The sequence below is a fragment of the Pseudonaja textilis genome, unplaced genomic scaffold (genome assembly GCF_049901715.1).
Source record: "Pseudonaja textilis isolate UNSWEBS1 unplaced genomic scaffold, rPseTex1.2 PTEXSCF22, whole genome shotgun sequence".
In the NCBI taxonomy this organism is placed as follows: domain Eukaryota; kingdom Metazoa; phylum Chordata; class Lepidosauria; order Squamata; family Elapidae; genus Pseudonaja; species Pseudonaja textilis.
The window spans coordinates 1,252,043-1,279,896 of NW_028262865.1; the positions used below are offsets into that span (position 1 = coordinate 1,252,043).

General features: G+C 55.0%; 2 protein-coding genes across 2 annotated transcripts; one reads left to right on the plus strand and one right to left on the minus strand.

Annotated features, from left to right (window-relative positions):
- The first annotated feature begins 1,328 nt into the window (after positions 1 to 1,328).
- On the plus strand, positions 1,329 to 4,101 carry MRPS12 (mitochondrial ribosomal protein S12). The gene is made up of 2 exons (XM_087918980.1): positions 1,329 to 1,479; positions 3,236 to 4,101. The coding sequence occupies exons 1-2, from the start codon at positions 1,449 to 1,451 to the stop codon at positions 3,580 to 3,582; spliced, it is 378 nt and encodes a 125-aa protein (XP_087775106.1). The 5' UTR covers positions 1,329 to 1,448; the 3' UTR covers positions 3,583 to 4,101.
- Positions 4,102 to 7,261: 3,160 nt separating this feature from the next.
- ABCB8 (ATP binding cassette subfamily B member 8) lies at positions 7,262 to 27,739 on the minus strand. The gene is given in 17 exon segments (XM_087918986.1): positions 7,262 to 7,460; positions 7,462 to 7,481; positions 9,185 to 9,431; positions 10,319 to 10,470; positions 11,304 to 11,437; positions 12,263 to 12,357; positions 12,700 to 12,836; positions 13,363 to 13,396; positions 13,499 to 13,604; positions 16,404 to 16,501; positions 17,006 to 17,091; positions 18,424 to 18,576; positions 18,834 to 18,963; positions 19,166 to 19,260; positions 20,217 to 20,366; positions 22,154 to 22,463; positions 27,475 to 27,739. Coding segments are annotated over 17 exon segments (2,121 nt in total). The 5' UTR covers positions 27,597 to 27,739; the 3' UTR covers positions 7,262 to 7,408.
- Between the last annotated feature and the right edge of the window lie 115 nt (positions 27,740 to 27,854).

The following is a 27,854-nucleotide window of genomic DNA, read 5'->3' on the forward strand; positions in this document are numbered from 1 at the left end:
CCTCGGAGGTCATCTAGTCCAACCCCCACCCGCTCCATCAAGAGCCTTCTATCTATTCTATGCCATTCAGAAGAAGAAGGACAGAATCACAAGTTGGAAGGGACCCTCGGAGGTCATCTGGCCCAACCCCACCGCCCACCCCCAGAAATCTGGACAGAAATCCCAGAATAGTGGGGAGGGACTTCGGAGGTCATCTAGTCCAACCCCTCTCCCTCTGAATGACAGAAGGAGAGAGTCACTGTTGGAAGGGACCTCGGAGGTCATCTGGCCCAACCCACTCCCTCTCAACGATAGGAGAGAGTCACTGTTGGAAGGGACCTCGGAGGGCATCTCTAGTCCAACCCCCTCCCTCTCAATGCTAGAATGAGTGAGGGAGTCACTGTTGGAAGGGACCTCAGAGTTCATCTAGTCCAACCCCAGTCTGGGGTACCTTTCTCCTGCTATGAGGGCCACCTTGCCTTGAGAAAAGGGGAGTCAGACTAGATGACCTCCTGGGGTCCCTTTCATCCTTCTAGGAGGGTCTCCTTGCCTTGAGAAAAGGGAGGTCAGACTAGATGACCTCACGGGGTCCCTTTCGCCCTCCTAGGAGGGTCTCCTTGCCTGGAGAAAAGGGGAGTCGGACTAGATGACCTCCTGGGGTGCCTTTCTCCTTCTAGGAAGGCTTCCCGTCTTGAGAAAAGGGGGTCAGACTAGATGACCTCCCGAGCACCCCTTTAGTCCTCCTTGTGACGGTCTCCTCCCGAAGCCTGGCCGCCCAAGCGTTCTTCTGCGCATGCTCCGCGGCTGCCTCTTTCTCCCCCCACTTCGGGCGGGAGGACATTCCTGCGCAGGCGCGCGAGGAAAGGAAGTGGTGGGCGGAGCTTGGCGGGGGCCCTGTGAGCCGGCGAATGGGCTTGAGGGGGCGGGGTTAACATGAGGGGGAGTGGGCGGAGCTTGGGAAACGTGGGAGGGATTTTGGAGTGGGGAGGTGGGAAGAGGGGCTTCGGGCGGGAGTACGTCCCTGCGCAGGCGCGCGGGAAAAGGAACTGGTGGGCGGAGCTTGGGGGCGCACTGTGACCCGGCGAATGGGCTTCAGAGGGGCGGGGTTAACATGGGGGAGTGGCGGAGCTTGGCAAACATGGAGGGGAGGGCTTCGGGCGGGAGGACGTCCCTGCGCAGGCGCGCCAGCAAAGGAAGCCTTCTTCTTCCCCCCACCCCCAAACAACCGAAGCTCCGCCCGAGAGGGAGCTTTTGCCGGCTAAAAGTAAGAGCGAGACCGGAAAAGCGCGGCGTGGCGGAAGTCGGGTTTTTTTTGGTTTCCGGGCGTGCCTGACGCCGCGATCACGCCTGCGGCGGGCCTCTCCGGGCCTGCAACTTCCGGCCGCGCTCTCTTTCCCTCACCTTCCCTCACCGCGTTTCCAGCGACGCTCTAGCCGCCGCGCCCTTTTTTTTTCTTTCTCCTCGCTCCCATGGCGTTCGCTGGACTCTTCCTGGGCCGAGGTGGGGCGGCCGGGGACGGGAGAGCAAACCTGGGGCGGAGGGAGGCGAAGCGGCGTGGTGGGGTGGGGGTGGCGGGGGCTTAAGGGGGCGGGCTGTCCTCTCCTGGGTCGGGGAGGGGCATAGAGTTGGTGACCTGGCAACGCGGGGGAACCTTCGCCGTCCTGGAGGGCATTGGAGGGCGGGGCAACCTGGTGGGCGGAGCTTGAGGGTGTGTGGGGCGGGTGGGTGCACTGTGAGCCGGCGAATGGCTTGAGGGGGCGGGGTTAACATGGGGGAAGTGGGCGGAGCTTGAGGGTGTGGCAGGGGGCGGGTTGCACTGTGAGCCAGCAAATGGGCTTGAAGGGGCGGGTTAACGTGGGGGTCGGGGCTTGGGGTGTGTGGGAGGGGCTGCAGTGTGAGTCGAATGGGCTTGAGGGGGACGGGGTTAAAATGGGTGGGGAGTGGGGGAGCTTGGGGTGTGTATGTGGGCGGGTGCACTGTGAGCCAGCAAATAGGTTTGAAGGGGCGGGGTTAACATGGTGGGTGGGCGGAGCTTGGGTGTTTGTGTGGGCGGGTTGCACTGTGAGCAGCGAATGGGCTTGAGGGGGCGGGTTTAACATGGGTGAGGAAGTGGGCGGAGCTTGGGGTGTGTATGTGGGCGGGTGCACTGTGAGCCAGCGAATGCGCTTGAGGGGTGGAGTTAACATGGGGGAGTGGGCGGAGCTTAGGAAACGGGGGATTTGGAGGGCCTGGGGGGCGGGGTCACCAGGAAGGGGGCTGGGGCTGGATGACCTCCGAGGTCCCTTTCTTGGTCCTCCTAGGAGGGTCTCCTCCTCGGGCGCGGGTGAGACTAGATGACCTCTGAGGTCCCTTTCTTGGTCCTTCTATGTGGGTTTGAGGGGCGGGGTTAATCTGGGGGTGGGCGGGGCTTGGGGAGAGGGTCCCGGGGGTTGGGGAATTTGAGAGGCAGTTCTGGGGGGTGGGGCGGGCTAACCTGAGAGGGTGGGCGGGGCTTGGAGGGCTGGGAGCGGGCGGTGTTTAATCTGGGTGGGGTTGGACTAGATGACCTCCAAGGTCCCTTTCCGAACCCTTGGGAGTCGATGATATGAACAGCTTCAGCTTCACCTTGGAGCATGAGGGGCGGGGCGGGTTGGGGGTGGAGAAAGCTATTGGGGTGGGGGGCGGAGCCTCAGGTTGGAGGGAGCTGGGTGAACCCGAGTGGGCGGAGCTTGAGGTGGGGGCCTTGAGGGGATTTGTGGAGGTCCCAGGGGGTAGGAGCAAGGGTTTAACCTTGCAGCACAAGAAGGGCGAGGAGAAAGGTATGGGGAGGGGGCGGAGTTAACCCAAGGAGGGGGCGGAGTTTGGGTGGGAGGGGCGGAGCTTGGGTGGGAGGGGCGGAGCTTGGGTGGGAGGGGCAGAGCTTGGGCGGGAGAGTGCCTTCCAGGTCGATTCAGAGGCCATTTGGGGAGGTTGTAACCTGAGAGGGTGGGCGGAGCTTGGGAAGGAGGGGGTCCTAACTGGGGGAAGAAGGACAGGTGGGCGGGGCTTCTGGGAGGCGGGGTTTCTGGGAGGCAGGGCTAACCTTGGACCAGGGGTGGGGGCAGGGCTTTGTGCTGCGAGGTTGGGCGAGGAAACTTGCGAGGAAGAGCCGAGTGTCTCCTCAGGCTGGATGGCAAGGGGGCTGCCGGTCAGCCTGGCTGGAGTGAGGATCTATAAGGGCTCTCTAGCTCCTTCACCCTTCAAACTCTCTTGTCTCTTTCTCCTCCACTTCTCGCAGGTGCCCGCTGGATGGCCACCCTGACCCAGATGCACCGCCTGGGCCGCCCCAAGCGTCCCCCATCCCCGCCGGGCCCCCTGGAGGGCCACCCTCAGCTCAAAGGGGTGGTCCTGAAGACCCTCATCCGCAAGCCCAAGAAGCCCAACTCGGCCAACCGCAAGTGCGCCCTGGTGCGCCTGAGCACGGGCAAAGAGCTCGTCTGCTTCATCCCTGGCGAGGGCCACAACCTCCAGGAGCACATGGCCGTCCTGGTGGAAGGCGGGCGCAAGCAGGACCTGCCCGGCGTCAAAGTCCGCATCGTCCGCGGGAAGTACGACTGCGCCCACGTCAAGAAGAAGATGGCCTGACGGAGGACACGGCCGGTGGGGGCGGGGCGGGGCGGGGTGGGAGGGGGAAAAGCAGAATTAGTCCGACGGGACCGAATGGAGACAGCGGGGTTGCAACCAGAGTTTGGAGCAAAAAGGTGGAAGAGCCAGTTTTCGATCAAAATTCGGAAGGAAAGATCGGCTGGAGAGCTAGCTGTAGATCGAAATTCGGAAGGAAAGATTGGATGGAGAGCCAGTTTTCGACCAGACTTCGGAACGAAAGATCGGATGGAGAGCTAGCTTTCGATTGAAATTTGGACGGAAAGACCGGATGGAGAGCTAGCTTTCGATCGAAATTCGGAACAAAAGATCGGATGGAGAGCCAGTTTTCGATCGAAATTCGGAACGAAAGATCAGATGGAGAGCCAGTTTTCGATCTAAGTTCGGTGTGAAAGGGAGACACAAGAGAGCGGCGCAGTTGGAAGACTGCGGCATCTGTCTGTTCGACCCCTTCAAATGACTCGATCGACTCACCAATTAAATGAAATAAATTTTTAAAAATCGATGGGTCAGGAAGGGGGAATCCCTCTTGCTTTTGGGGGTGGGGTCAACTGGGGAGGGAGGGGGGATGATTGGCAGATAGATAGATGGATAGATGGATGTAAGAAGAGAGAGAGAGATGATCTAGGCAGACACAGGGTGGATGGGGATAGTGGATGGATGGATGGATGAGATGATGGACGGGGAGATGGATAGATAGGATGGATGGATGGATAGGGAGGATCGTCTTCCCGCAGGCCGTGTGGGTAGCGCAGCCTGGATTCCTCGCCTTTTTCGGGGCGGTGGGGTTTGGGGTGGGTTGATATTTCTCTGCGGAGCACCCCAATTTACTCACTGTTGGGACCACCCACAACTTCCCGGGAACGGGGAGCGGGAGGGTGGAAGAGTAAAGCGTGCAAGGGAAATGGCCAGGCAGGTCCTCGTGGCACTTTGGGCCCCGGAAGCCGGGCCCCAGCATGGTGGTCGATTTCTTGAGGGAGACAAATCATTTGGGTGGAGCGAGGGGCGGACCGATGGGCAGGTTGAACAACCGATTCGCTAACCACGTGAAACACAGCACTCGCAAATGGCCGGCCGTCGTTCACTTCCAGGAGAGTAAACCCCGCCGAGGTGCGGTGAGTAAGCCGAGCGGGTGAGCGCGGCGGGTGGGCGAGTGGAACCCACAGGATCGTTGGCGCGAAATCGGGTTTGGCAGTGAGCAGATCGTTCGTTGGCGCTTCGAACCAGGAGAAACTTGAACCGGTAAGACAAGAAAAAGGGTGCCGCGGCCCATTGGTTCGATATGGAGAGACCCAGTCTGCGGTTCCGAAGCGGGACGTCCCTCCCACGCCGATGGGGTAGGTCAAGACGTCGGCACCCTGAGGGACGCGGGGAAAGACGGCAAGGAAGGGGCGGGGGTCGAAACTCAACCTCGTCGCGGGTGGCCGAGTTCTAATGTACGACTTCCCTCAGGCCCGCCGTCACAACAGCGTGGGATAACCTTTTGGGGCTCCTGTGCCCAAAAATGGCGTGCGTGCTTGCAAATTTTCGGCCGGTTTGAGGCCTTTTTCGACCTGCCAGAGACTTGAGAAAGGCTTCCGCAGGCTTCTGTAGGCCGAAAAGTAGGCCTGTTTTGTCCACTTCCGGTATTTTCGGAGAGAAAAACGAGAAAAAGAGACGAAACGGGCCTTGTTTTCGGCCTGCGGAAGCCTTCCTGAAGCCTCTGGGAGGCCGAAAAAAGGCCTCCAACTGGCCGAAATATCCGCCGCGCGGCGTGTGGATGCACCATGAAGGTAAATTTTCCGGCAGCCACATGCTGGCAAAATGGCTTAGCGTTTCCACCTGGAGCACTCATGCCGTAGGTTCGTCGTGGCGGCTCTATCATCTTCCTTTCCCATCTTGTTTCGGTAGGTCGGGAAGGGCAAAAGAAAAAAAAGGGGGGGGCCGCTCGGACTCCGGCAGCTTTTACCTGTTTCCGGCCTTCTGGAACGTTCCGAGGGGCCCTGTTTTTCGCCGGACGTGATATTCTTCCAATTAAAATCGGAATTCTGATTTTTTGGGGGGGATCGTCCCCCGCCGTTTCCCCTCCCCCTCTTCTCCTTCCCCTCCCCTCGGAGGCCCCCTGAGTCGGGAGTTGCTACCGCCAGCGCGGCTCCACGCAGCTCCAGTCCTGCGTCTCCTCGGGGAGAGGGAAAGGCAACAAGGAAGGCGTCCCCGTTGGTCGATTGGTCACAGAAGTGGAATACCGTCAGAAGACAGCCACTCCCCCGGGACATAACGCCTGTCAGAAACATGCACGCGGTCCGAAACTATGCGTGGTAAAACTATGATCGCGAGTTACTTTGTTTTGTTTTTCCCACTCGGGCCGTTGTAACTTTGAATGGTCACTAAACGGGAACCGGTCTTAAGGCAAGGACTAGCTTTTGGGGGGAAAGGATGGCAAATCCATAAGACTCCCAGCTGAGGGGGGGCTTAACACCTAGTTTGAAGCGAGGATCGTATTTCTATGGATCACTCCCGGCCAAATTGTCTCATTTGCGGCAAGTTAGATGATTGGGAGTATGTGCGCTGATGGATTTACTATAGCTTAGGGGTCCCGCAAGGGTTGTGCGTGGCCTTCTCGACGCAAAGCTTGCTCTCTCTAGAACTTTCCACAACCGTTTTGTGACAAGCCGGTCTTTAGCCAGGGTTTCCCGCCGGCTTGACATCTGGTAATACAGCCGGGGATGAGAGTTGCTAGCGGTTCGGCCTGGTTCGAGCGAACCGGGATCTAAATTTATCATTTTTTCACGACCGATTCGGCCAACAGGTATAGCCAGCCGCGTTGCACCCAGGAATCCCCACATAACCTGGTTTGTATGCCAGGCTAAGTACGAAGCCGACACGGACGTTCGGGGAAGGCAAAAAAAAACGGACTTCGGAAGATCCGGAAGGCTGGAAACGGGTTTGTTTCCGACCTTACGGAGGCCGTTTTCGCTCTCCTGGAAACTCGAGGAAAGAGACCTGGTTGGTGGTATTTTGGAAGGCCGCCCCGACGTCAAACGTCACCTCAAAAACCCCACCAAAAACGATGTCGAGACGTTGGAAAAGACGAGACGGGTCTTGGTTTGTCCAAAGGTCGGGAAAAGGGGATCGTACGACTCCCCGCCAAGGATATCCTCGATCGATTTCCCCATCCATCATCTATCCAACCCATCGCACGACCCCAAGAGGAGTCCCGTTGCGTCACGCGATGGCGAGGACGCCGCAACAGTCAACGGTCCGAAGCGTCCCCTCCTTCTTTTTTCCCCCTCCCCCTCCCCCGTTGCTGTTACGACTTCGAACGGTTGCTATACCACCCATGTCGTCAATCGGGGACCATCCCCACATAGGGGGAGTTTGAAATCCCTTCGAAGTCAAGATCTGACGTCCAGCCGCAAAATGTCTGCCCTTTGCTGCCCGATAGGTCGACGTTAGTCCGTGTTCTTTTAAAAGCAACCTTTTTGTCTTTCTCTCTCACACACACACATACACACACGCACAAAAGCAAAGGCAACACAACGTCGGTCCAAGCCCCCAAAAAGGCTGTATTTGAAAAAAATAAAAAATAAAATTCAAGTGTCCAAATTGCACGTGGCTTTCCTTCCCTGTGGGGAAAAAAGAGGAAAAGCCGCGGTCCCTGAAAAACCGACAACATGGCATCCCAGAGCAACGGGCTCTGGGCCTTTCCTGAGCGACCATCTTGGGGTGAGGCTGGAGACGGAGCCGAAGAGGGCAGCGAGGAAAAAGAGAAAAATAACGGGGAAACGGGCTCCGAATCCGGCAAAACCCACCGGCGTGGGTTCCTCCTTCAGAGGTCCTTGGCTTGCCGGTGGAAAAGCTCTGCATAGATGCCGCCATGTTAAGAGTCTGTGGGTCCCGGCCTGGAGGAGAAAACGAACAAAAAAAGACAAATATTATGGTGGGTTTTGTGGGGGAGAACGCCGGATTTTTTGGGGAAAAAAAACATTTTCTGGAGTCGCAAGCCCAGAATGGATGGGAGCCTCCCGCCACCGAACGAGCAAGACGTATTTATACTAAACGGGAAGTGGCGTTAAGGCGAGGAGTAAGGATCGTATTTCGATGGGTCACTCCATACCAAAAGGATCTCATTTCGGGCTCGAAACCGGGGTCAGTCCCTGTAAAAATGATCTCGTTTGGCTCGAAACTGGGGTCACTCCCTACCAAAATGATCTCATTTGTGGCTCGAAACTAGGGTCACTTCCTGTCAAAATGATCTCGTTTGGGGCTTGAAACCGAGTCACTCCCTGCCCAAATGATCTCATTTGGGGCTCGAAAGCGGGCTTGCCTAAGCAACGGCAAGCACCGTTTGCGCGCTCTAACCCGCCGTTAGACCCGGGGTGGTAGACAGACACCAGGCCACGGCCCGTCAAGGAAAGCGGGCTGCCCTAAGCAAAAGGAAGTGCCGTTTGTACGCTCGACACAGCCGTTCGAGGACGGGTGGTGGGTGGAGAGCAGGCCGATTGGACACTCGACATAGCCGCTGCAGGACGGGTGGTGGGTGGATAGCAGTCCGATTGGACGCTCGACATAGCCGCTTGAGGATGGGCGGAAGGTGGATAGCAGTCCGATTGGACGGTCGACACAGCCATTCGAGGATGGGTGTATGTGGATAGCAGTCCAATTAGACGCTTGACACAGCCGTTCAAGGACGGGTGGTAGGTGGATAGCAGTCCGATTGGACGCTCGACAGCCGTTCGAGGACGGGTGGTGGGTGGATAGAAGGCTGATTGGACACTCGACACAGCTGCTTGAGGACGGGTGGTAGGTGGATATAGCAAACCGTGGTCCATTTGAAAAGCAGGCTGCGGAAGTGCGCGCCTGGCGGTGCCAACAGAGCGGCAACTTCTTACGCGAGCCCGTTGCTTCCACAGAGGCACTGTCTCTCTCGCTCGTGCGCTCCCTGCCTCCCCACGGCTGTCCCCGGACCCCTTTGGACCACCCCACTGGAGTGTGGTTTCCTTTGGGAAGAAAAAAACGTCTCGCCAGCGAGAAAAAAGAACGAGGAAAGTAGGACGTCGTCCTGGTTTTCCGTCGGAGCCCGAGAAGGCTCCACCAACCGCTTCCCCTGCCCGAGGAGGGGGTTGGAGTAGAGGACCACTGAGGTGTCCTCCAACTCTTCGATTCTACGCTTCCATAAGGATCAGGTGAGGTGTATCCGGGTGACCACAGGGACGCCCTTAACGGCGTCCGGCTGTGAAAAACGCTCACGAGTCACTCGCGAAGGTGAGGTTCGCCCCCTTTTTTGACGACTTTTCGCGTTAGCATCCGGAAGCCAATCCCCTGAAACGGTTAGCGTGGTACCCCCGGTCGTGAGGTGAATTCAGCTGGTTAGGAAGATCACCGAAGGAGGTTGGGGAACGGGGAACAGGGAACGTCGGCAATAGGAATCCGCTGTCGAGCGGCCGGATTTGGATCCTGTAACCGGGATGTTCCGGTGGTCGTAAGTGTGGGAAAGGCTCTTTCCCCCCACCCACCCCGCCAGTGCCATGGTGACTTGGAACGGCCGCTAATAGAGCTTTGAAAAGACCATTTCGGGCGGAGTCGTTTCTTTCGGCACACTCACCTCGGCCACGCGGCCCTTGGACAACACGACGATGACCGAGGCGTCCTTGACGGTGCTAAGCCGGTGAGCGATGACTAGCACGGTGCGTCCGGCCGCGGCCCGGTTCAAGGCCTCCTGGACCACGTGCTCCGACTCGGCATCCAGAGCGCTGGTGGCCTCGTCCAGGATCAGGATTTTGGGGTTTTTGATCAGCGCCCGAGCGATGGCCACCCGTTGCTTCTGTCCCGCCGAGAGAGTCACGCCGCGCCGCCTGGCGGGGAAAAAGGAGGGGGAGAGGCCGACCTGAGGACGGGGAGGGGGAGGGTTTGCACGGGATGAGGGATCACGTGGGAGGGTGTCGTCGGAGCGGGGGGAGGTGTCCCGAGAGGGCCCAGATTCGACGATCGATACGGGGGAAAAAGGGACTTGCGCGGGTCGGGTCGAAGAGGGAGAGGGAGGAGGAGGAGAAAGGAGGGAAATAGAGGGAGAAAAAGGGGAAGGGAAGGGAGGGAGGGAGGGAAGGAAGGAAGGAAATGGGAGGAAGGCAGGGAGGAAGGAAGGAAGGAACGGGAGAAGGAAGGAAGGAGAAAGGTGGAAAAATGAAAAAGGAGGCAGGAAGCAAGGAAAGGGGTGTGAAGGAAGAAAAGTGAGGAAAGGAAGGAAGGAAGGAAGGAAGGAAGGAAGGAAATGGAAGGGAGGGAGGGAAGGAAGGAAGGAAGAGAATTGGAGGGAGGAAGGAAGGAAGGAAATGGGAGGAAGGCAAGGAGGAAGGAAGGAAATGGGAGGAAGGGAGGGAGGGAGGAAGGAAGGAAGGAAATGGGAGGGAGGGGGGAGGAAGGAAGGAAGAAAATGGGAGGGAGGGAGGAAGGAAGGAAGGAACGAAAGAGAGAGAAAGGGAGGATTGAAGGAAGGAAGGAAGGAAGGAGAGAATGGGTGGATCGAAGGAAGGAAGGAAGGAAGGGAGGGAGGGAAGGGAAAGGAAGGAGGGAGGGAGGAAAAGGGAAGGACAGGAAGGAGGGGGAAAGGAGGGAGGGGGTGAAGGAAGAAAAGTGAGGAAGGAAGGAAGGAAGGAAGGAAGGAAGGAAGGAAGGAAAAGAGAATGGGAGGAAGGAAGGAAGGAGGGAGGGAGGGAGGGTCCCTGAACTGCTAGAGGCCTCACCCACAGTCGTGTTGTATCCGTCTGGGAAGCTGCGGATAAACTCGTCGGCGTTTGCCAGCCGGGCGGCCGCGTAAACCTCCAAATCCGAGGCGCAGAGCTTGCCGAAACGGATGTTCTCCATGATGGTGGTGCTAAACAGGACCGGCTCCTGAAATAGAGACCGACGTGCCTGTCTGGGTGGTCAGTCCCCCCCACTCGGCCCCGAGAGAGCGAGAGAGACAGACAGAGAGAGACAGAGAGAGAGACCGACAGAGAGAAAGACACAGAGAGAGAAAGACAGAGACAGGGAGAGACAGAGAGAGAGAGAGAGAAAAACACAGAGACAGAGAGAGAGACAAAGAGAGAGAGAGAGAGAGACAGACAGAAAGAGAGAGAAAGACAGGGAGAGAGAGAGAAAGACAGAGAGAGAGACAGCGAAAGAGAAAGACAGAGAGAGAGAAAGACAGAGTAGGACAGAGAGAGAGAGAGAGAAACAGAGAGAGACCGAGAGAGAGAATGGACTGTAAAAGGGGGCTCATTCAAGATGGCCGTCTGCTCCATTTGCAGAGAGAGAGAGAGGGAGGGAGAGAGAGAGAAACAAAGAGAGAGAAAGAGACAGAGACAGACAGAGACAGACACAGAGAGAGGGACAAAGAGACAGAGAGAGACTGACAGAGAGAGACCGAGAGAGAGAGAAAGACAAAGACAGAGACAGAGATAGAGACGGCTACTACGAACAGCCTCCAGCGCGAAGCTAGCCAGGCGTCCCCCGAAGCCGATCGCGAGCTCGTCGTTTCGGCGAGCCGGGCTCAACCTCCCCCACCCTCTCACCCCACCCCGCCAACCGGCCCCCTGACCCACTGCAACCTCTTTGCCCGCCCCCGAGTGGCTCGCCAAGCGTCGGTGACGTCTGACCACGTCAGCCCCGGTGGGGGGAGAGCGGGGGGGTGGGTGGGAAACGCTGCCGCCGGCGTCGAGTCTTCCCTTCCGGGAGCTCCGTACCTGGTTGATGAAGCCGATGAGCTCTCCGCGGAGCCAGGAACCGTCCAGGGTGCAAATATCCCGCCCGTCCAGGAAGATGGTTCCTTTGGTGGGATCGTAGAAGCGCTCCACCAGAGCCGCCACGGTCGACTTGCCTGGACAGAGAGAGAGAGAGAGAGAGGGAGAGAGACCCGGTCGAAAGGGCCGCGTGTTTCGAGGAGGACCAGAAGATAGATAGATAGATGGATGGATGGATGGATGGATGGATGGATAGATAGGAAATAGGATAGGATAGGATAGGATAGGATAGATAGGATAGGATAGGATAGGATAGGATACGATAGATAGATAGATAGATAGATAGATAGATAGATAGATAGATAGATAGATAGATAGAAGATAGGATAGGATAGGATAGGATAGGATAGGATACGATAGATAGATAGATAGATAGATAGATAGATAGATAGATAGATAGATAGATAGAATAGGATAGGATAGGATAGGATAAGATAGATAGATAGATAGATAGATAGATAGATAGATAGATAGATAGGCAGGCATGCAGGCAGGAAGGCAGGGAGATGATGGATGGATGGATGGATGGATGGATGGACAGACAGACATAGATAAATGGATGGATGGATGGATCTAGGGACAGGTAATACATAAACAATAGGTGATAGATAAAAGAGATGATGGATTGATACAGATGATAGGGAGAGAAAGAGAGAGATAGAGAGAGAGGGAAGTGGATGGATGGACCGATAACAGATAAATGGATGGATGGATGGATGGATGTAGACAGACAGTTCGGCCTGTATCTACACGATCAATCGATAAAATAGACAGACAAGAGGTAGAGGGGGAGGGGGAGGAGGTGGCTGGATCCCTTCAGCCAATCGCTGCCTTTTGCTGGGGGGGGTGGAGAAATCACCCACAGAGCCACCCCCCTTCCTCAAGGCGAAGGCGAGACTCACCGCTCCCGGATTGGCCCACGATGGCCACCATTTTGTTGGCCGGGATGGAGAGGTTGAAGTTCTCGAGGACTTTGTAGCCCGGCCGGGTGGGATAGCTTGATGGGGGTGGGGGAGGACGACAGGAAAAGAGGTTGTGAGGCCTAAGGGAGGCTGACCATGGAGGGGACCCCCTCCTTCCATTCTTCTCCCCGCTTGTGATCCCTCCCGTCCAATCCTTTCTCGCACCAGGTTTCGTGGAAGACGCCCGATCCGTGCCGCACGAGGCGGTCACACTTCCCGTGGACGGATCGTCCGTTCGGCGGGCGCCAGACGGAGGGGCTCGTCACGGGCGCTCCTACAGCCTCTGCGGATCTGCTCTCTCGTTCTCTCTCTTTCTCCACCCCCCCCACTCCGCCAGAAATGGCGCGCTCCGAACCCGGGAAAGCCTCCGCCCTTACCTGAAGGTCACATCGCGGAACTCAAGGTGGCCCGTCAGCATGCTGCAGGTGAGTGCTTGCCTCTCGCACGGAGGGATCTCCGGCGTCAGGTTCATGAACTCAAAGATGCGTGCCCCAGCACTCATGCCTCGTAAGACCTGCCGGAGGGAAGGAAGAGAGGCGGAGGGGGGGTGGGGGGCGGGGGTGGGAGGGAGGTGGAGGTGTCTCGAGGTACGAGCCGGGCCTCTCAGTCCCGGGCCCTCCTCCTCCTCCTCCTGACCGGGGGGAATAAAAAAACGCCAGCGGGGACGATCCAGGACCGTCCCTCAAATTGGCGACCGCAAAGGCGCTCCATTCCTTTAAGCCCCGTTCCCCAGTTTCTTCAGGTGTTAACTTGGTTTCACAGCGGTTAAGGGGATCGGGCTTGCCCGTGGATTATGGTCACAAAACGGGGAAGGTCCACAGGAAGCACCCCCCGAACCCCACTCCCCGGGTACACTGCAAGGAACCAGTTGCCAAAGATCCGAAGGTATATCGTGCAACCACGGGGGATGATGCGACAGTCACGGGAAACACGAGAAACGCTTTTTGGACCCCGGGACACTAAACGAACTGTCATTAAATCGAGGACAACCTGAACGACGTCGCCGAGAGTCCCTCCCCCCCCCAGCCAGCCCCACCTACCTGTCCAAAGAGGACGGACATACTGGCCATGGACCTATCGAGAAAGAGAAGCAGACGGCTCTCTTTTGAAAAGAGCCAGGCGGATCATCCGTCGTTGTACGGGGACGGGACGGGACGAGACGGGGGCTGGCCTTACCGTTGTACGGTCTGAGAGGAGACCAAAAACGACATGAGGTCCCCGGGCGTCATCTCTTGTCCGGCCATGAGGGACCCGCCGACAAAGATGGTGCCGAGAACAATACCTGGGAACGGAAACGGCACGGCTGCACGGCGGAGTTCCCCCAAACTTTCCCGGCTTGGTTTGGAGGGGACATTTCAGCACCCACGGCGGGCGATCGAGCCCAGGCGCATGCAGGCGACTCCGGAGCTTTGCACGAGAGCGAGCGCCATCCGCAAATCTCATCCGCAAGCCCGATTTTTCAACATGTACTGGAGGGGGTTGAGGAGTCCCTGGTTTACGTCGACCGTTTAGCGAAGGGGTCGACAAACCAGCGGAGCCGCGGCCTATCATCCGGTTGCGGGCTCATTTGCCACCGGGCCGTCTGTGAGTTGCTGTCTGGTGCGCCTGTCTCCGCATGCGCACGCGACACTCACACGAGTGTCATCTTGGGCACTCGCTACTTGTTCTACTTTCACCCTGGGCGGTTGTAGCCCTGCGCGCATGAGCGTTGCCACAAACGTCGCAGGGGTTCGCGCGCACGCGCAGAGGAGCTTGCTGTTACGTATATGTAAATATCGTCGTTGGGTTGACGATGTATAAACTACAAATATAGAAGTTTGTAGCTTTGAGGAGAAACACTGTCATGTCTCGGGCTGTGTTGTGATTGGCTAATCATGATACAAGTTGTCCTAAGAGGGAGCTATAGATCGTGGTTTAATTCTCTTTCGTTTTTCTCTTTTGCACTGATGATCTCTCTTGATACTGATACTGACGGACTGCGCACCGAGACTGACTAACCCTGTTTATTTTGATATTCTGTTGATCTCTCTCTCTCTCTCTCTGTCTTTTGTGTGTGTGTGTGTGTGTCTCTTTCTCTGTCTCTCTCTATCTCTGTCTTTTGTGTGTGTGTGTCTGTCTCTCTCTCTATCTCTGTCTCTCTCTGTGTCTCTGTGTGTGTGTGTGTGTGTGTGTCTCATTCTCTCTGTGTCTCTCTGTCTCTGTCTTTTGTGTGTATGTGCATGTGTGTGTGTGTCTTTCTCTCTGTGTCTCTGTCTCTTTCTCTGTCTCTGTCTTTTTGTGTGTGTCTCTGTCTTTTTGTGTGTGTCTCTCTCTCTCTCTGTCTCTGTCTCTCTCTCTTTCTCTGTCTTTTTGTGTGTGTGTCTCTCTCTGTCTCTGTCCTTGTGTGTGTGTCTCTCTTTCTCTCTCTCTCTCTCTCTTTTGGTGTGTGTGCGTGTGTATGTGTCTTTCTCCCTGTCTCTCTGTCTCTGTCTTTTTGTGTGTATGTCTCTCTTTCTCTCTCTGTCTTTGTGTGTGTGTGTGTGTCTTTCTCTTTCTCTCTGTCTCTGTCTTTTGTGTGTGTCTCTCTGTGTCACTGTCTTTGTGTGTGTGTGCCTTTATCTCTTTCTGTCTCTCTTTCTTTGCCTCTCTGTCTGTCTCTCTATGTGTGTGTGTCTCTCTCTCCCTCCCTCTCTCCTCCATCTCTTTCTCTCTCTCTCTGTCTTTCTCTCTGTGTGTCTCTCTGTCTTTCTCTCTCTGTCTCTCTCTCTCTGTGTTTCTGTGTGTGTCTCTTTTTCTCTCTCTCTTTCTCCCTCCCTCTCTCTGTCTCTCTATCTCTCTCTCTGTCTCCCTCCCTCTCTCTGTGTGTGTCTCTCTCCCCCCCCCTCTGTCTCTGTGTGTGTGTGTGTGTGTGTGTCTCTAAGCTTATCTATTGTATTATGGTTTGATATTTGTCTGCTGTAAAAGGCGGGAAACCGGTAAGAAGACTTTATAACTGGACATTTCCGGACTGTTAAAACGTGTATGACATGGACTGTTTATTGGACTGTGCTACACCTTCAAGTAAACATTAACGCAACTTGTTCACCTCTGTGTTTATTCATAACTGTTATAGATTTAGTAAATATTAGTATATTTATTCGTAACTGTTCCTGTAAACCGTTTCCGTCCGTGTGCAGATCCTTTTAATACAAGGTTTATAGTCCGCACATAACCTAACACTTGCCCTTCCCACCATATCATCTCACCCAACCCTGGTCTGGGCCTCCACCTTGGAAGTCTGATTTAAAGGTAGTCCTCGACCTAACGATGGTTCGTATCGCGACCATTCAAAGTGACACCACTGAAAAAGGCGACCGAGGACCGTTTTTTTCCACGCTTACGACCGTTGGTGGGTCCTGTCGTAAAAATTCCGGCGCTTCGGATGGATGACCATGGGCTGGGTCCCAAGGTCAGGCGGCCTTGGGACCCAGCTCACGGTCATCCATCCGAAGCGACATCCAGGGGGGGGAGCCAGATTGACTTAACTATTGGGGTTACTAGCGTCACTTCAGCCCGAGAAAGGTCGTCCAATGAGGGCCCCTGCTGCCATTTCGGCCTCCGTTTGTGGTCGTTAAGTCGAGGACTCCCTGTATAGGTAAGGGAAAGGGAACGGTTCCCCTTGCACATCCGTGCTCGTTGTTCCCGGCTCTAAAGGGCGGCCCTCATCTCTGGGACAACTCCGAAAAGCCGGCGTTGTCCAAAGACGTCTCCGTGGTCCCGTGGTTAGCGGGACTAAATGTTGCCGAAGACGCCGCAAACGCTGTTTCCTTTCCCACCAAAAGTCACCCCTGTTTTTCTACTTTTCGAACTGCTACGTCCGCAGAAGCCAGACGTAGGAACGTCCGGACGAGGAAACGGGATCTCCCTCCGTGACATGGCGGTGGGGATTTGAACCGCCCAAACCTGCCCAACCTTTCTGATCTTAGCCGCCGAGCCACCTGCATATATATATATATCTAGCTCCCCGTTTACGAAATTCATCTAAAAATTCGCTTCTCCCGAAAGGTCCTAATCGAGGGCGCCCACGGTCCCGCACGGCCAACGCCGCGGAGCGTCTACTCACAGTTCAGGGCCACGTTGGAGAGTCCCTGGAAGAAGGCGATGCCCAGGCCCAGGTTCATGTTGAGGCGGCTGGAAATGTCCACTTCCGCGGCGTATTCTCTGCGAGGGGAGAGAAGGGAGGAAACGCACAACTCTCGGGCTGGGGTCACAGCACGGCCGACACCCAGGAGGGCGTCCAAGGTTGAAGACCGGGTGGACTTCCGACCTCCCAGAATTCCCCCACGCCCCCCCGGCCAGCAACGGGTTTCAAAATGGATAGGACGGGAAAAAGAAGCATTGTCGATAAACCGCTTTACCGCGTTAAGAGGGCAACTTTATCAGTAGATGATGGGTGCGCAATGAATGTATTATATCACATTTTTTTTTGGATAGGAATTAGCCGATTACGGACATGCAGTAAACGTAACATATGACATACTTTTGATTAAGGTAACTTCACGAATAGATTGTGGGTATGCCGTAAACGTGCTATATCTCGATTTCGAGAGAGTGAGGAAAAAAAATGGCTGGCTGGGGAAATCACGGGAGTTGGACACCCACCCATCTCGCAGTTAAAAGCGTCCTTAAAAGAGAGCAGGACGTTTCTCCTTTGCGGTTACTCACTGGAGCTCTTTGGGTTCCATGGAAAAGGCCCGCACCGTCCGGACGTTCCCCAAGGCCTCGTCGGCCACCGCTGTAGCCTTGGACACCTGCCGGCGAAAGGAAGGAAGGAAGGAAAGAAGGGAAAATAAACTCAGGGACTGGCTGAGCACGAGCGTCGGATGAAGAACGTGGCAAACGTTATCGCCGTTTGAAGATGAAGAGTGGGGCCACCGCGGTGTTTTTACTACTTTAAGAGGCATTTATACAAGGCAGTCATTAGAGGATGCGTTTTTCTCTCCTTGGGTCCGGTCTCCATTGCAGAGTTTTCCGTGTAGAGTGAAGAAGATCGATTGCTTGTCAGGTATTTTGCCCACCGGGGATATTTCCGTCGACGTCTTGTAGATAAAGCACTGTTCAATCTCTCGCTCTGCGCTGCGTTTTACTCCTGGGTTACGTCGTCCCACTATTGAGGATCCCGACATTGAGGATTGATGCGCTCCATTCTCCCATTGGTCGGTGGGTGCGTGGGTGGGTGGGTTTTACGGGGATTGCAAATCCTCGGATATCGTGGCATTTCCCCCTTTGGCGGCCCTTCGACAAACTCACTCCGCCCCCCAAGTTCCCAACTTCCCCTAACGCCTGTACGAGAGAGTGAGTTTGTACAACGGGCCGAAACTCGCTTCAACCAAACGTCTCGCTGAACAATCGGAAATGGGGGTGGGGATCGAATTGTGGCCGTTAAGTCAAGGACCGCCCGTAGATTCAGCGCTTAGTCCAAAGATAGAAGGACTAGGAAAATGGTGGCTATGCGGCGAACATAATATATCAAATTTTTTTGATAGGAAATGTGATTAGTAGATGGTGAGTATGTGGTGAACATAATATATCTTTTTTTTTTAATGGGGAAACGTGATTAGTAGATGGTGAGTATGCATCGAACATAATATATCCATTATTTTTGATAGGGAAACGTGATTAGTAGCTGGTGAGTATGCGTGAACGTAATATATCCATTGTTTTTGATGGGGAAACGTGATTAGTAGATGGTGGGTACGCGGCAAACATAATATATCCATTTTTTTGATGAGGAAACGTGATTAGTAGATGGTGAGTATGCAGCAAACATAATGTATCAATTTTTTTTGATGGGGAAATGTGATTAGTAGCTGGTGAGTATGCGGTGAACATAATGTATCATTTTTTTTTGATGGGGAAATGGGATTAGTAGATGGTGAGTATGCGGTAAACATAATATATCAATTTTTTTGATGGGGAAACGTGATTAGTAGATGGTGAGTATGCAGCGAACATAATATATCCAATTTTTTTGATAGGGAAACGTGATTAGTAGCTGGTGAGTATGCGGCGAACATAATATATCACATTTTTTTGATGGGGAAACGTGATTAGTATCGTTCACACAGGTGATTTTTCCCTACCTGTTCTTGGGCTTTGCGGGAGAGCCGACGAAGCGAGGTGCCGAGAAAGGTCCCGATGCCCACCAGGAAGGGCATCACCACTACAAGGAGCCCGGTCAACTTGGGGGAAATCAGGTAAAGGGACACAAAGCAGCCCACTGTCTGGGTGAGACTCTGCGCAGACCCTACAAAGGGGAAGAATTGACTCAGTGGAGAAGAGAAACGGGGGCATGAAAAGAGACTCCACGTTAAAGAGGGAAAGGAAACACACACACCCCAGACCTCCGTCCGCGCGAGTTCCCGACGTTGAGGATTGATGCGCTCCATTCCCCCATTGGTCGGTGGGTGGGTGGGTTTTACAGGGATTCAGACAGACATAGGGGGTCTTAAATCAGGAGTAGATTTGCCCCCCACTTCCCTGAACCTTCCACCCTCTGCCCCGTCATAAGCCAAACCTGAGAGATGACCAGCTTGAAAGAAGATTTGAATTCCTGGATGTCGGCAGTCAGGCGGTTGACCAGGTGGCCCGTCTGGTGGGCATCGAAGAAGGCTATATCTTCCCTTGGGGAAAAGGAGAGAACCAGGGTTAGGAGGAGCGGGAGGCTCCGAGGGGCCTTCTAACTCCGGGGTTCTCTCTCTCTGGGTCTCCCGCTTTGAGCGGGCAGGTTGGATTAGATGACCTCGGAGGTCCCTTCCGGAGCCTGATTCAATGCAGTCACCTCTGGAGCTGCCCAGCCCCCCCGCAGTTTCATCTCGCCGCTACCGGAGGAAGGATGAGAAAAGTTGCTTCCGCATACTGCCGGCTACCTTCTCCCCGATCCAGGACAACAGCAGGATGTAGCCGAAGGTTAACACGCCCTGCGGCCACAGAGGAGGAGGAGGAGGAGGAAAAAAAAGAGAGTTGCGTGTCACCATCTGGAGCTGTGCGCCTGCCAACTCCGACGTTGAGCATTGATACGCTCCACTCCGTTGGTTGGTGGGTGGGTTGGCGGAGATTCGGACAGAGGTAGAATCCCGATGTTGAGGATTGATGCGCTCCATTCCCCCATTGGTTGGTGGGTGGGTGGGTTTTACGGGATTCAGACGTAGAATCCCGATGTTGAGGATAGATGCGCTCTACTCCCCCGTTGGTTGGTGGGTGGGTTTTACGGGGATCAGACAGACATAGAATCCTGACATTGAGGAATGATGCGCTCCATTCTCCCATTGGTCGGTGGGTGGGCAGGTGGGTTTTACAGGGATTCAGACATAGAATCCTGACGTTGAGGATTGATGCGCTCCACTCCTCCGTTGGTTGGTGGGTGGGTGGGTGGGTTTTATGGGGATTCTGACAGACATAGAATCCCGATGTTGAGGATTGATGCGTTGCACTCCCCGTTGTTTGGTGGGTGGATGGGTTTTACTGGGATTCAGGCATACAATCCCGATGTTGAGGATTGATGCGCTCTATTCCCCCATTGGTCAGTGGGTGAGTGGGTGGGTTTCACGGGGATTCTGACATAGAATCCCGACATTGAGGATTGATGTGCTCCAATCCCCTGTTCGTCGGTGGGTGTGTGGGTGGGGTTTACGGGGATTCTGACATAGAATCCCGACGTTGAGGATTGATGCGCTCTACTTCCCCATTGGTTGGTGTGTTGGTGGGTGGGTGGGGTTTACGGGAATTCAGACATAGAATTCCGATGTTGAGGAGGATTGATGCGCTCCACTCCCCCATTGGTCGGTGGGTGGGTGAGTGGGTTTTACGGGGATGCTGACCGAACTCCAAATCCCAGCCCGTGGTTCGAAAGGAAGGTGGGAAGAGCGACAATCACCTGGAGGCCGTATATGGTCAGCAGGCGCAAGGCTGGCTCGCGCACCATGCGCAGGTAATCGCCCACCCGCATGTGCTTGGCCACCACGTTCACCATCTGGCCCAGCAGCAAGGGGATGTGGATGTTGAGCATGGCCGCTCCGAGGGCAAACTGGAGGACCAGAAAGAGAAAGGCTTGGAAAAAAAACTCGCTGGTTCGAGGAGCGCCGGGAGCTGGACGTGTCCGGCAAGCCAGCACAAAAAAAAAGCTCCTATGATCTTTGGTTGCATAAATATTTCCTTCCTTTCTTCTTTCCTTCTCCTATTCCTTCCATCTTCCTTCTTTCTCCTGACTTCTCTCCATCTTCCTTTTTTCTCCTTCCTTCCTTCTCCCGTTCCTTTCTTCTCATTCCTTCCTTCCTTTTCCATTTCTTCCACCTTTCCCCTTCCTTCTTTCCTTCTCCCATTGCTTCAATTTTGTTTCCTTCTCCTTCCTTCCATCTTCCTACTTGTTCCTTCCTTCTTTCTCCCTTCATTACATCTTTCTCCTTCCTTCCCCTTCCTGCTCCCATTCCAACGTTCTTCTTTCTGACTTCCTTCTCCCATTCCTTCCATCTGCCTTCCTTATCTCCTTCATCTTTATTCTTCCTTCTCCTGTTCCCTCCATCTCCTTCCTTCTTTCTCCCATTCCATCAGCCTTCCTTTTCTTTCCTTCCTTTTCCCATTCCTTCCTTCTATTCTTTCCTTCTTTCTTCTTTCCTTTTCCATTTTTTCCATCTTTCTTTCCTTCTCTCCTTCTCCCATTCCTTCCTCCTTCTTTCCTTCACTCCCTACCTCCTTCCTTCCATCTTCCTTCTTTCTCCTTCCTTACTTTCATCCTTTTTTCTTTCCTTCCTTCTCCCATTATTTCCCACTATTCCTTCCTTTTCATTCCTTCCTTCTTTTCCATTTCTTCCACCTTTCTTCTTCCTTCTTTCCTTCTCCCATTTCTTCTTCCTTCCTTTTTTCATTTCACCTTTCTCCTTCCTTCCCTCCTTCTCCCATTCCTTCCTTCTATTCCTTCCTTTCGTTCCTTCCTCCCATTCTCTTTCTTTGTACCTTCCTTGCTTCCTTCCTTTCTCTTTCTTTGTTCTTTCCTTCCTTCCTCCCATTCACTTTCTATGTTCCTTCCTTCCTTCCTTCCTTCCTCCCTCCCTTATTTCCTTCCCTCCTTTTCCCATTCCTTCTTTCTATTCCTTCCTTCCTTCCTTCTATTCACTTTCTTTGTTCCTTCCTTCCTTCCTCCCTCCCTCCCATTCTTTCTTCCTTCCTTCCTTCTCCATTTCTTCCACCTTTCTCCTTCCTTCCCTCCTTTACCCATTCCTTCCTTCTATTCCTTCCTTCCTTCCTTCCTTCCTCCCATTCTCTTTCTTCCTTCCTCCCATTCTCTTCCTTTTTCAATTTCTTCCACCTTTCTCCTTCCTTCCCTCCTTTACCCACTCCTTCCTTCTATTCCTTCCTTCCTTCCTTCCTCCCATTCTCTTTCTTTGTTCGTTCCTCCCTCCCTTCCTTCCATTCTCTTTCTTTGTTCGTTCCTTCCTCCCTCCCTCCCATCCTTCCTTCCTTCCTTCCTTCCTCCCATTCTCTTCCTTCCTTCCCTCCCATTCTCTTCCTTTTTCCATTTCTTCCACCTTTCTCCTTCCTTCCCTCCTTTACCCCTTCCTTCCTTCTATTCCTTCTTTCCTTCTTCCCATTCTTTCTTTGTTCCTTCCTTCCTTCCCTCCCTCCCTCCCATTCTCTTCCTTCCTTCCATCCTCTTTCCCTTTCTTCCCCATTTCTCCTCCCTGCCCTCTCCTCCGTCTCCCCCTCCCCCTCCCCCAACGCTCCTTCTACTTTGACCCGCCCGCACCTCCTTCCCCCTCCCCTCCTCCCTCCCCCCTCCCGCCGTGCCCTAACCCCAGACCCCGAAGACCCCCTCACCACGATGGCCGCCGTCACCGCCAGGAGCTGCGGGCGGAGGAATTTCCAAAACATCCGCCAGTCGAAATCCGGCTCTTTCTCTCCGGGCGCGCAGATCCTTCCCGCTTCCCGGGATGCTTCCTGACAACAGGCCCTCCGGCCGAAGCCGGCGCCCAGACCCACCAACGCCGGCCCACCGGCCCACTCGGCCGCCATCCGGCCCAATGGGACCAGGTGACGAGGCAGGACCAAGAGGACGGCCGGGGAGAGCCGAGGGGCGGGGCGGGCATCCCGAGGAAGGCCGGCGTTCCGGGCGTGGCTCCTGGAGTGCCTGCGGGGAAGGGAAGAGAGCGAGAAGGAAGGAAGGAGGGAAACAAAACAAAAAAGAAAAGAAAAACTCGCCCAGAAACAGCTGTGGCTAATGAAAGGGGATCAGGACTCTCTCCTCTCCCCGTAAGCCAGCCAATTCACTTTGGTCCCTTCTCGGTTTCTTGCCCTGTGGGGCCCCAGGAGGAAGAAAAAAACCCCAAAACTCACCCAGAAACAGCTGTGGCTAGTGGAAGGGGATCAGAGCCGTTCCTCTTCCCGTAAGCCAGCCAATTCACGTTGGTCCCTTCTATGTTTCTTGCCCTGCGGGGCCCCAGGAGGAAGAAAAAAACCCAAAAACTCGCCCAGGAAGAGCTGCGGCTAATGGAAGGGGATCAGGACCCTCTCCTCTCCCCGTAAGCCAGCCAACTTACGTTGGTCCCTTCTCGGTTCCTTGCCCCGCGGGCCTCCCGGGAGGAAGAGTCTTCGGCGGAGCCTCTTCTCCCTCGTTCTACCTCTCCCCCTGCTCTGCCCCGCCGGGTGGTGCCCCTTCCCGGAGGTTTCTTCCTCGCTCAACGGCGTCCCGCTCCGACGGAAGCTGGCCGCTCGAGATTGGCCGGAGTCGGAGTCCGAAAGGCAGGCCTCGCCCGCTACTTCTGGCTCATCCCAAACCTCCCCTCCCCTGGTCTTGGCGTCCCCACCCACTCGGCCAGGAGTCACACACGACGGTGCGGGCGAAGAAGCCCTGGCGCCGACAATCAGCGGGCGCCAAAAACAGGTTTGGCTCACTCGCTCGCGGCCTTTGGGTTAGAGGAGTAGAGGAGGAAGAGGAGGAGGATGGAGAGGAGGAAAAAGGAGAAGAGGAAGAAGAGGAGGAAGAAGAAGATGAGGAAGAGGAAAAGGGAGAAGAGGAGGAGGAGGAGGATGGGGAGGAGGAGAAAGGAGAAGAGGAAGAAGAGGAGGAAGAAGAGGAGGAGGAAAAGGGAGAAGAGGAGGAGGAGGAGGATGGAGAAGAGGAAAAAGGAGAAGAGGACGAAGAGGAGGAAGAAGAAGATGAGGAGGAGGAGGAGGATGGAGAGGAGGATGGAGAGGAGGAAAAAGGAGAAGAGGAAGAAGATGCGGAGGAGGAAAAAGGAGAAGAGGAAGAGGAGGAAGAAGATGAGGAGGAGGAAAAAGGAGAAGAGGAGAGGAGGAGGATGGAGAGGAGGAAAGAAGAGGAAGAAGAGGAGGAGGAGGAAAAAGAAGAGGAGGAGGATGGAGAGGAAGAAAAAGGAGAAGAGGAAGAAGAGGAGGAGGAAGAGGAGGAGAAAAAGGAGAAGAGGAGGAGGAAGAAGGAGAAGAGGAAGAGGAAGAATAAGAGGAAGAGGAAGGAGAGGAGGAAGAAGTAGAGGAGGAGGAAAAAAAGGAGAAGAGGAAGAGGAGGAGGAAAAAAGGAGAAGATGAAGAAGAAGAGGAAGAAGAGGAGGAAGAATAAGAGGAAGAGGAAGGAGAGGAGGAGGAAGTAGAGGAGGAGGAGAAAAGGAGAAAAGGAGGAAGAGATAGAGGAAGAGGAGGAAGAGGAAGAGGAGGACGAGAAGATAGAGGAAGAGGAGGAAGAGGAAGAGGAGGACGAGAAGATAGAGGAAGAGGAGGGAGTGGAAGAGGAAGAGGAGGAAGAGGAGGGGGAAGGGGAGAAGGAAAAAGAAGAGGAAGAGGAAGTCTTGGCTGCTTTCTGGTTTTCTTGCCAACGTTTCATGACCCAACTAAGGGACGTCATCAGTGCAAGGAGGAGGAGGAGGAGGAGGAGGAGGAGGAGGAGGAGGAGGAGGAGGAGGGACGGGCTGTGGGATCCTTGGGGCTCCCTGAGCTGGGTGGTTTTCTGGAAGACGTTTCAGGACCCGACAAGGGAATCGCATCCGTGCTTGGAAGGATCGGGAAGAAGAGGAGAAAGAAGAAAAGAAGGAGAAAGGAGAAAAGGAAGAGGAGGACGAGGTCACCCAGAGTTTCCTCCTTGCAGGTTTTTTTTCTTCTTTTCTCTCCTTCCTTCTTTCCTTCCTTCTTCCCACTCCCTTTTTCTCCCTCCCTTCCTTCCTTCTTTCCTCCCACTCCCTCTTTTCTCTCCTTCCTTCCCTCCTCCCTCCCTCCCTTTCTCTCCTTCCTTCCTTCCTTCCTTCCTCCCTTCTTTCTCTCCTTCCTTCCTTCCCTTCCTTCCTCCCACTCCCTCCCTTTTTCTTCCTTCCTTCCTTCCTTTCTCCCTCCCTTCTTTTCTCTCCTTCCTCCCTTCCTTTCTTCCTTCTTTCCTCCCACTCCTTCCCTTCTTTTCTCTCTCATTTGGTAGCAAAGAGGGGGGAGGGCCTGGGAGGTCATCTAGTCCAACCCCGTTTCCTGGCCTTCCGGAATCCTTAGAATCACAAAGTTGGGAAGGGATCCAGGAGGTCATCTAGTCCCACCCCCCTTCTCGAATCCCAGACTTGGGAAAAGGGGCCTACGTGGTCATCTAGTCCCACCCCCCTTCTCGAATCCCAGACTTGGGAAAAGGGACCTGGGTGGTCATCTAGTCCAACCCCCCTTCTCGAATTCCAGACTTGAGAAAAGGGGCCTAGGTGGTCATCTAGTCCCACCCCGGCCGCCCCGCCGAGCCCTGCTTTTGAGACACTCGTTGAAGACTCTGGGAGGCGTCAGGAGGGGAAGGTTCAGTCAAACCACCACGAGGACCGTGATTGGCTGGTCTCAAAAGCGGGCTTGAGAAGAAGACCATGGGGGGGAGAGGGGGCTGGATAAATGGCCTCGGAGGACCCCAGCCCACTCTTATGATTGGGAAAGGTTCTGCTGCTGCTTGGCTGGGGGGAGCTGGACTAGATGACCTCCTCGAGGTCCCCTTCCAATGCCTAGTCTCTTAATTCTGTGAGGGAGGGGGCTATAAGAGGGGGAGGGTCGGACTAAATGACCTCTGAGGTCCCCTTCCAATGCCTAGTCTCTTAATTCTGTGAGGGAGGGGGCTATAAGAGGGGAGGGTCGGACTAAATGACCTCTGAGGTCCCCTTCCAATTGCTAGTCTCTTAATTCTGTGAGGGAAGGGGCTATAAGAGGGGGAAGGGTCGGACTAAATGACCTCTGAGGTCCCCTTCCAATGCCTATTCTCTTAATTCTGTGAGGGGGCTGTAAGAGGGGGAGGGTCGGACTAGATGACTTCTGAGGTCCCCTTCCAATGCCTATTCTCTTAATAATATGAGGGGGCTGTAAGAGAAGGGAGGGTCGGACTAGATGAGCTCTGAGGTCCCCTTCCAATACCTATTCTCTTAATTCTATGAGGGGGGCTGTAAGAGGGGGAGGGTCAGACTAGATGACTTCTGAGGTCCCCTTCTGATTCCTAGTCTCTTTGTTCTGTGAGGGGATGTAAGAGGGGGGAGGGTCAGACTAAGTGACCTCTGAGGTCCCCTTCCAATTCCTATGCTCTTCATTCTGTGGGGGGCTGTAGGGACGGGGAAGAGTCAGACTAGATGACCTCCGAGGTCCCTTTTCCCAACTTCTTTGGATTCGAGGATTCTGGAAGGAAAGGGTCTGCTGGTTCGACGGGGTGGGGGGTGTTGGACTAGATGATCTCAAGGATCCCCTCCCATTCTTCCAGTTCTCTCATTCTGTGAGGGGCTATAAGGGTGGGGGGAGGTTTGGGGGTCGGACTAGATGAACTCCAGGGTCCCTTCCAACTCTGTGATTGAGTGATTGTGTAACTGTATCCTCCTTGAAAGAGGGTTGGACTAGATGACCTCCCAGATCCCTGTGATATTCTGGGATTCTGGAAGGGTCTGCTGCTTGAGGGAGGGTGGATTAGATGACCTCTGAGGTCCCTTCCAAAATCTTTTCTTCTCCAGTTCGGTAACAGTCTCCCGGTTGAACGTTGGTGGGGGGGTAGCTGGACTAGATGACCTCAAGGACCCAAATTCTGTGAAGGGGGCTGGACTAGATGACCTCGAGGGCCCCAATTCTTCTCTAATTCTGAGAGGGGGGCTGGACTAGATGATCTCAAGGGTCACAATTCTGATTCTGTGAGGGGGGCTGGACTAGATGACCTCATGGGCGCCAATTCCTCATCTCTGATTCTGTGGTGCGGGGATGTGTGGACTAGATGACCTCGAGGACCCCAATAATTCTTCTCTGATTCTGTGAAGGGGGCTGGAATAGATGACCTCGAGGGGGCCAATTCGTCTTCTCTGAATCTGTGATTGGGGGCTGGGCTAAATGACCTCAAGGCCCCAATTCTTCTCCTCTGATTCTGTGATGTGGGGGCTGGACTAGATGACCTCGAGGACCCCAATAATTCTTCTCTGATTCTGTGAAGGGGGCTGGAATAGATGACCTCGAGGGGGCCAATTCGTCTTCTCTGAATCTGTGATTGGGGGCTGGACTAAATGACCTCAAGGCCCCAATTCTTCTCCTCTGATTCTGTGATGCGGGGGATGGACTAGATGACCTCGAGGACCCCAATAATTCGTCTCTAATTCTGTGAAGGGGGCTGGACTGGATGACCTCGAGGGCCCAATTTTTCTATGATTCTGTGAGGGGGCTGGACTAGATGACCTCGAGGGACTCAATTCTAATTCTCTGATTCTGTGATTGGAGGCTGGACTAGATGACCTCGTGGGTCCCGCCAATTCTCCTGTAATTCTGCAGGTGGGGTGGACTAGATGACCTCAAGGGCCCCAATTCTGTAATTCTGTGGGCGGGGTGGACTAGATGACCTCAAGGGCCCCAATTCTCTGATTCTGTGAAGGGGGCTGGACTAGATGACCTCGAGGAGTCCCTCCATGATCGAGCGAGGCCAAAAGATCCCCCATTGAAGGGGAGAAGGCACTGCGCATGCGCGCTCCGCGCCTCAGCCTCGTCGACCCGACAAGCGAAGAAAAGGGACAGGGACTTTCGCTCTTAGCGGCTCTTTCCCTCGGCCAATAGGAGAGGAGCAAAGGGAGGGGACTACGACTCCCAGAAGGCTCCGCGAAGCGGCCGGAAACTTCCTTTTCCCGCCCTCTCCCTCCCTCCCTCCCAGCCGTGGCGGTTACCTGGCAACGCCGCCGGGGCCTTTCATGGCCGCCTCGGGCCGGGGTAGCCGTCTCGGGCAGTAAAGGGAGCAGCGGCTCCCGGGAAGGCCCGGCCGCAGCAGAGCCAGCCGGGCCAGCAACATTGCGGCGGAGCGAAAGTTGGCTCCCGTTCAAACGGCCCTCAACGAACGGTCGCCGCTACCGCCGCTAACCCACAATGCCCGCGCGGAAAGGTGGGGGAAGGTGACCGAGGCGCGCGGGAGAGACGGACAAACCGCGCAGGCGCCGAGCGCGGAGGCGCTTGGCTCCGCCCACCTCGCCGGCTCCGGAGGGGGAAACGAGGAGGCCACGCCCCTCCTCCTCTCCAGCGGCCCAGCCTATTGCGCAGGCGCGAAAACCGT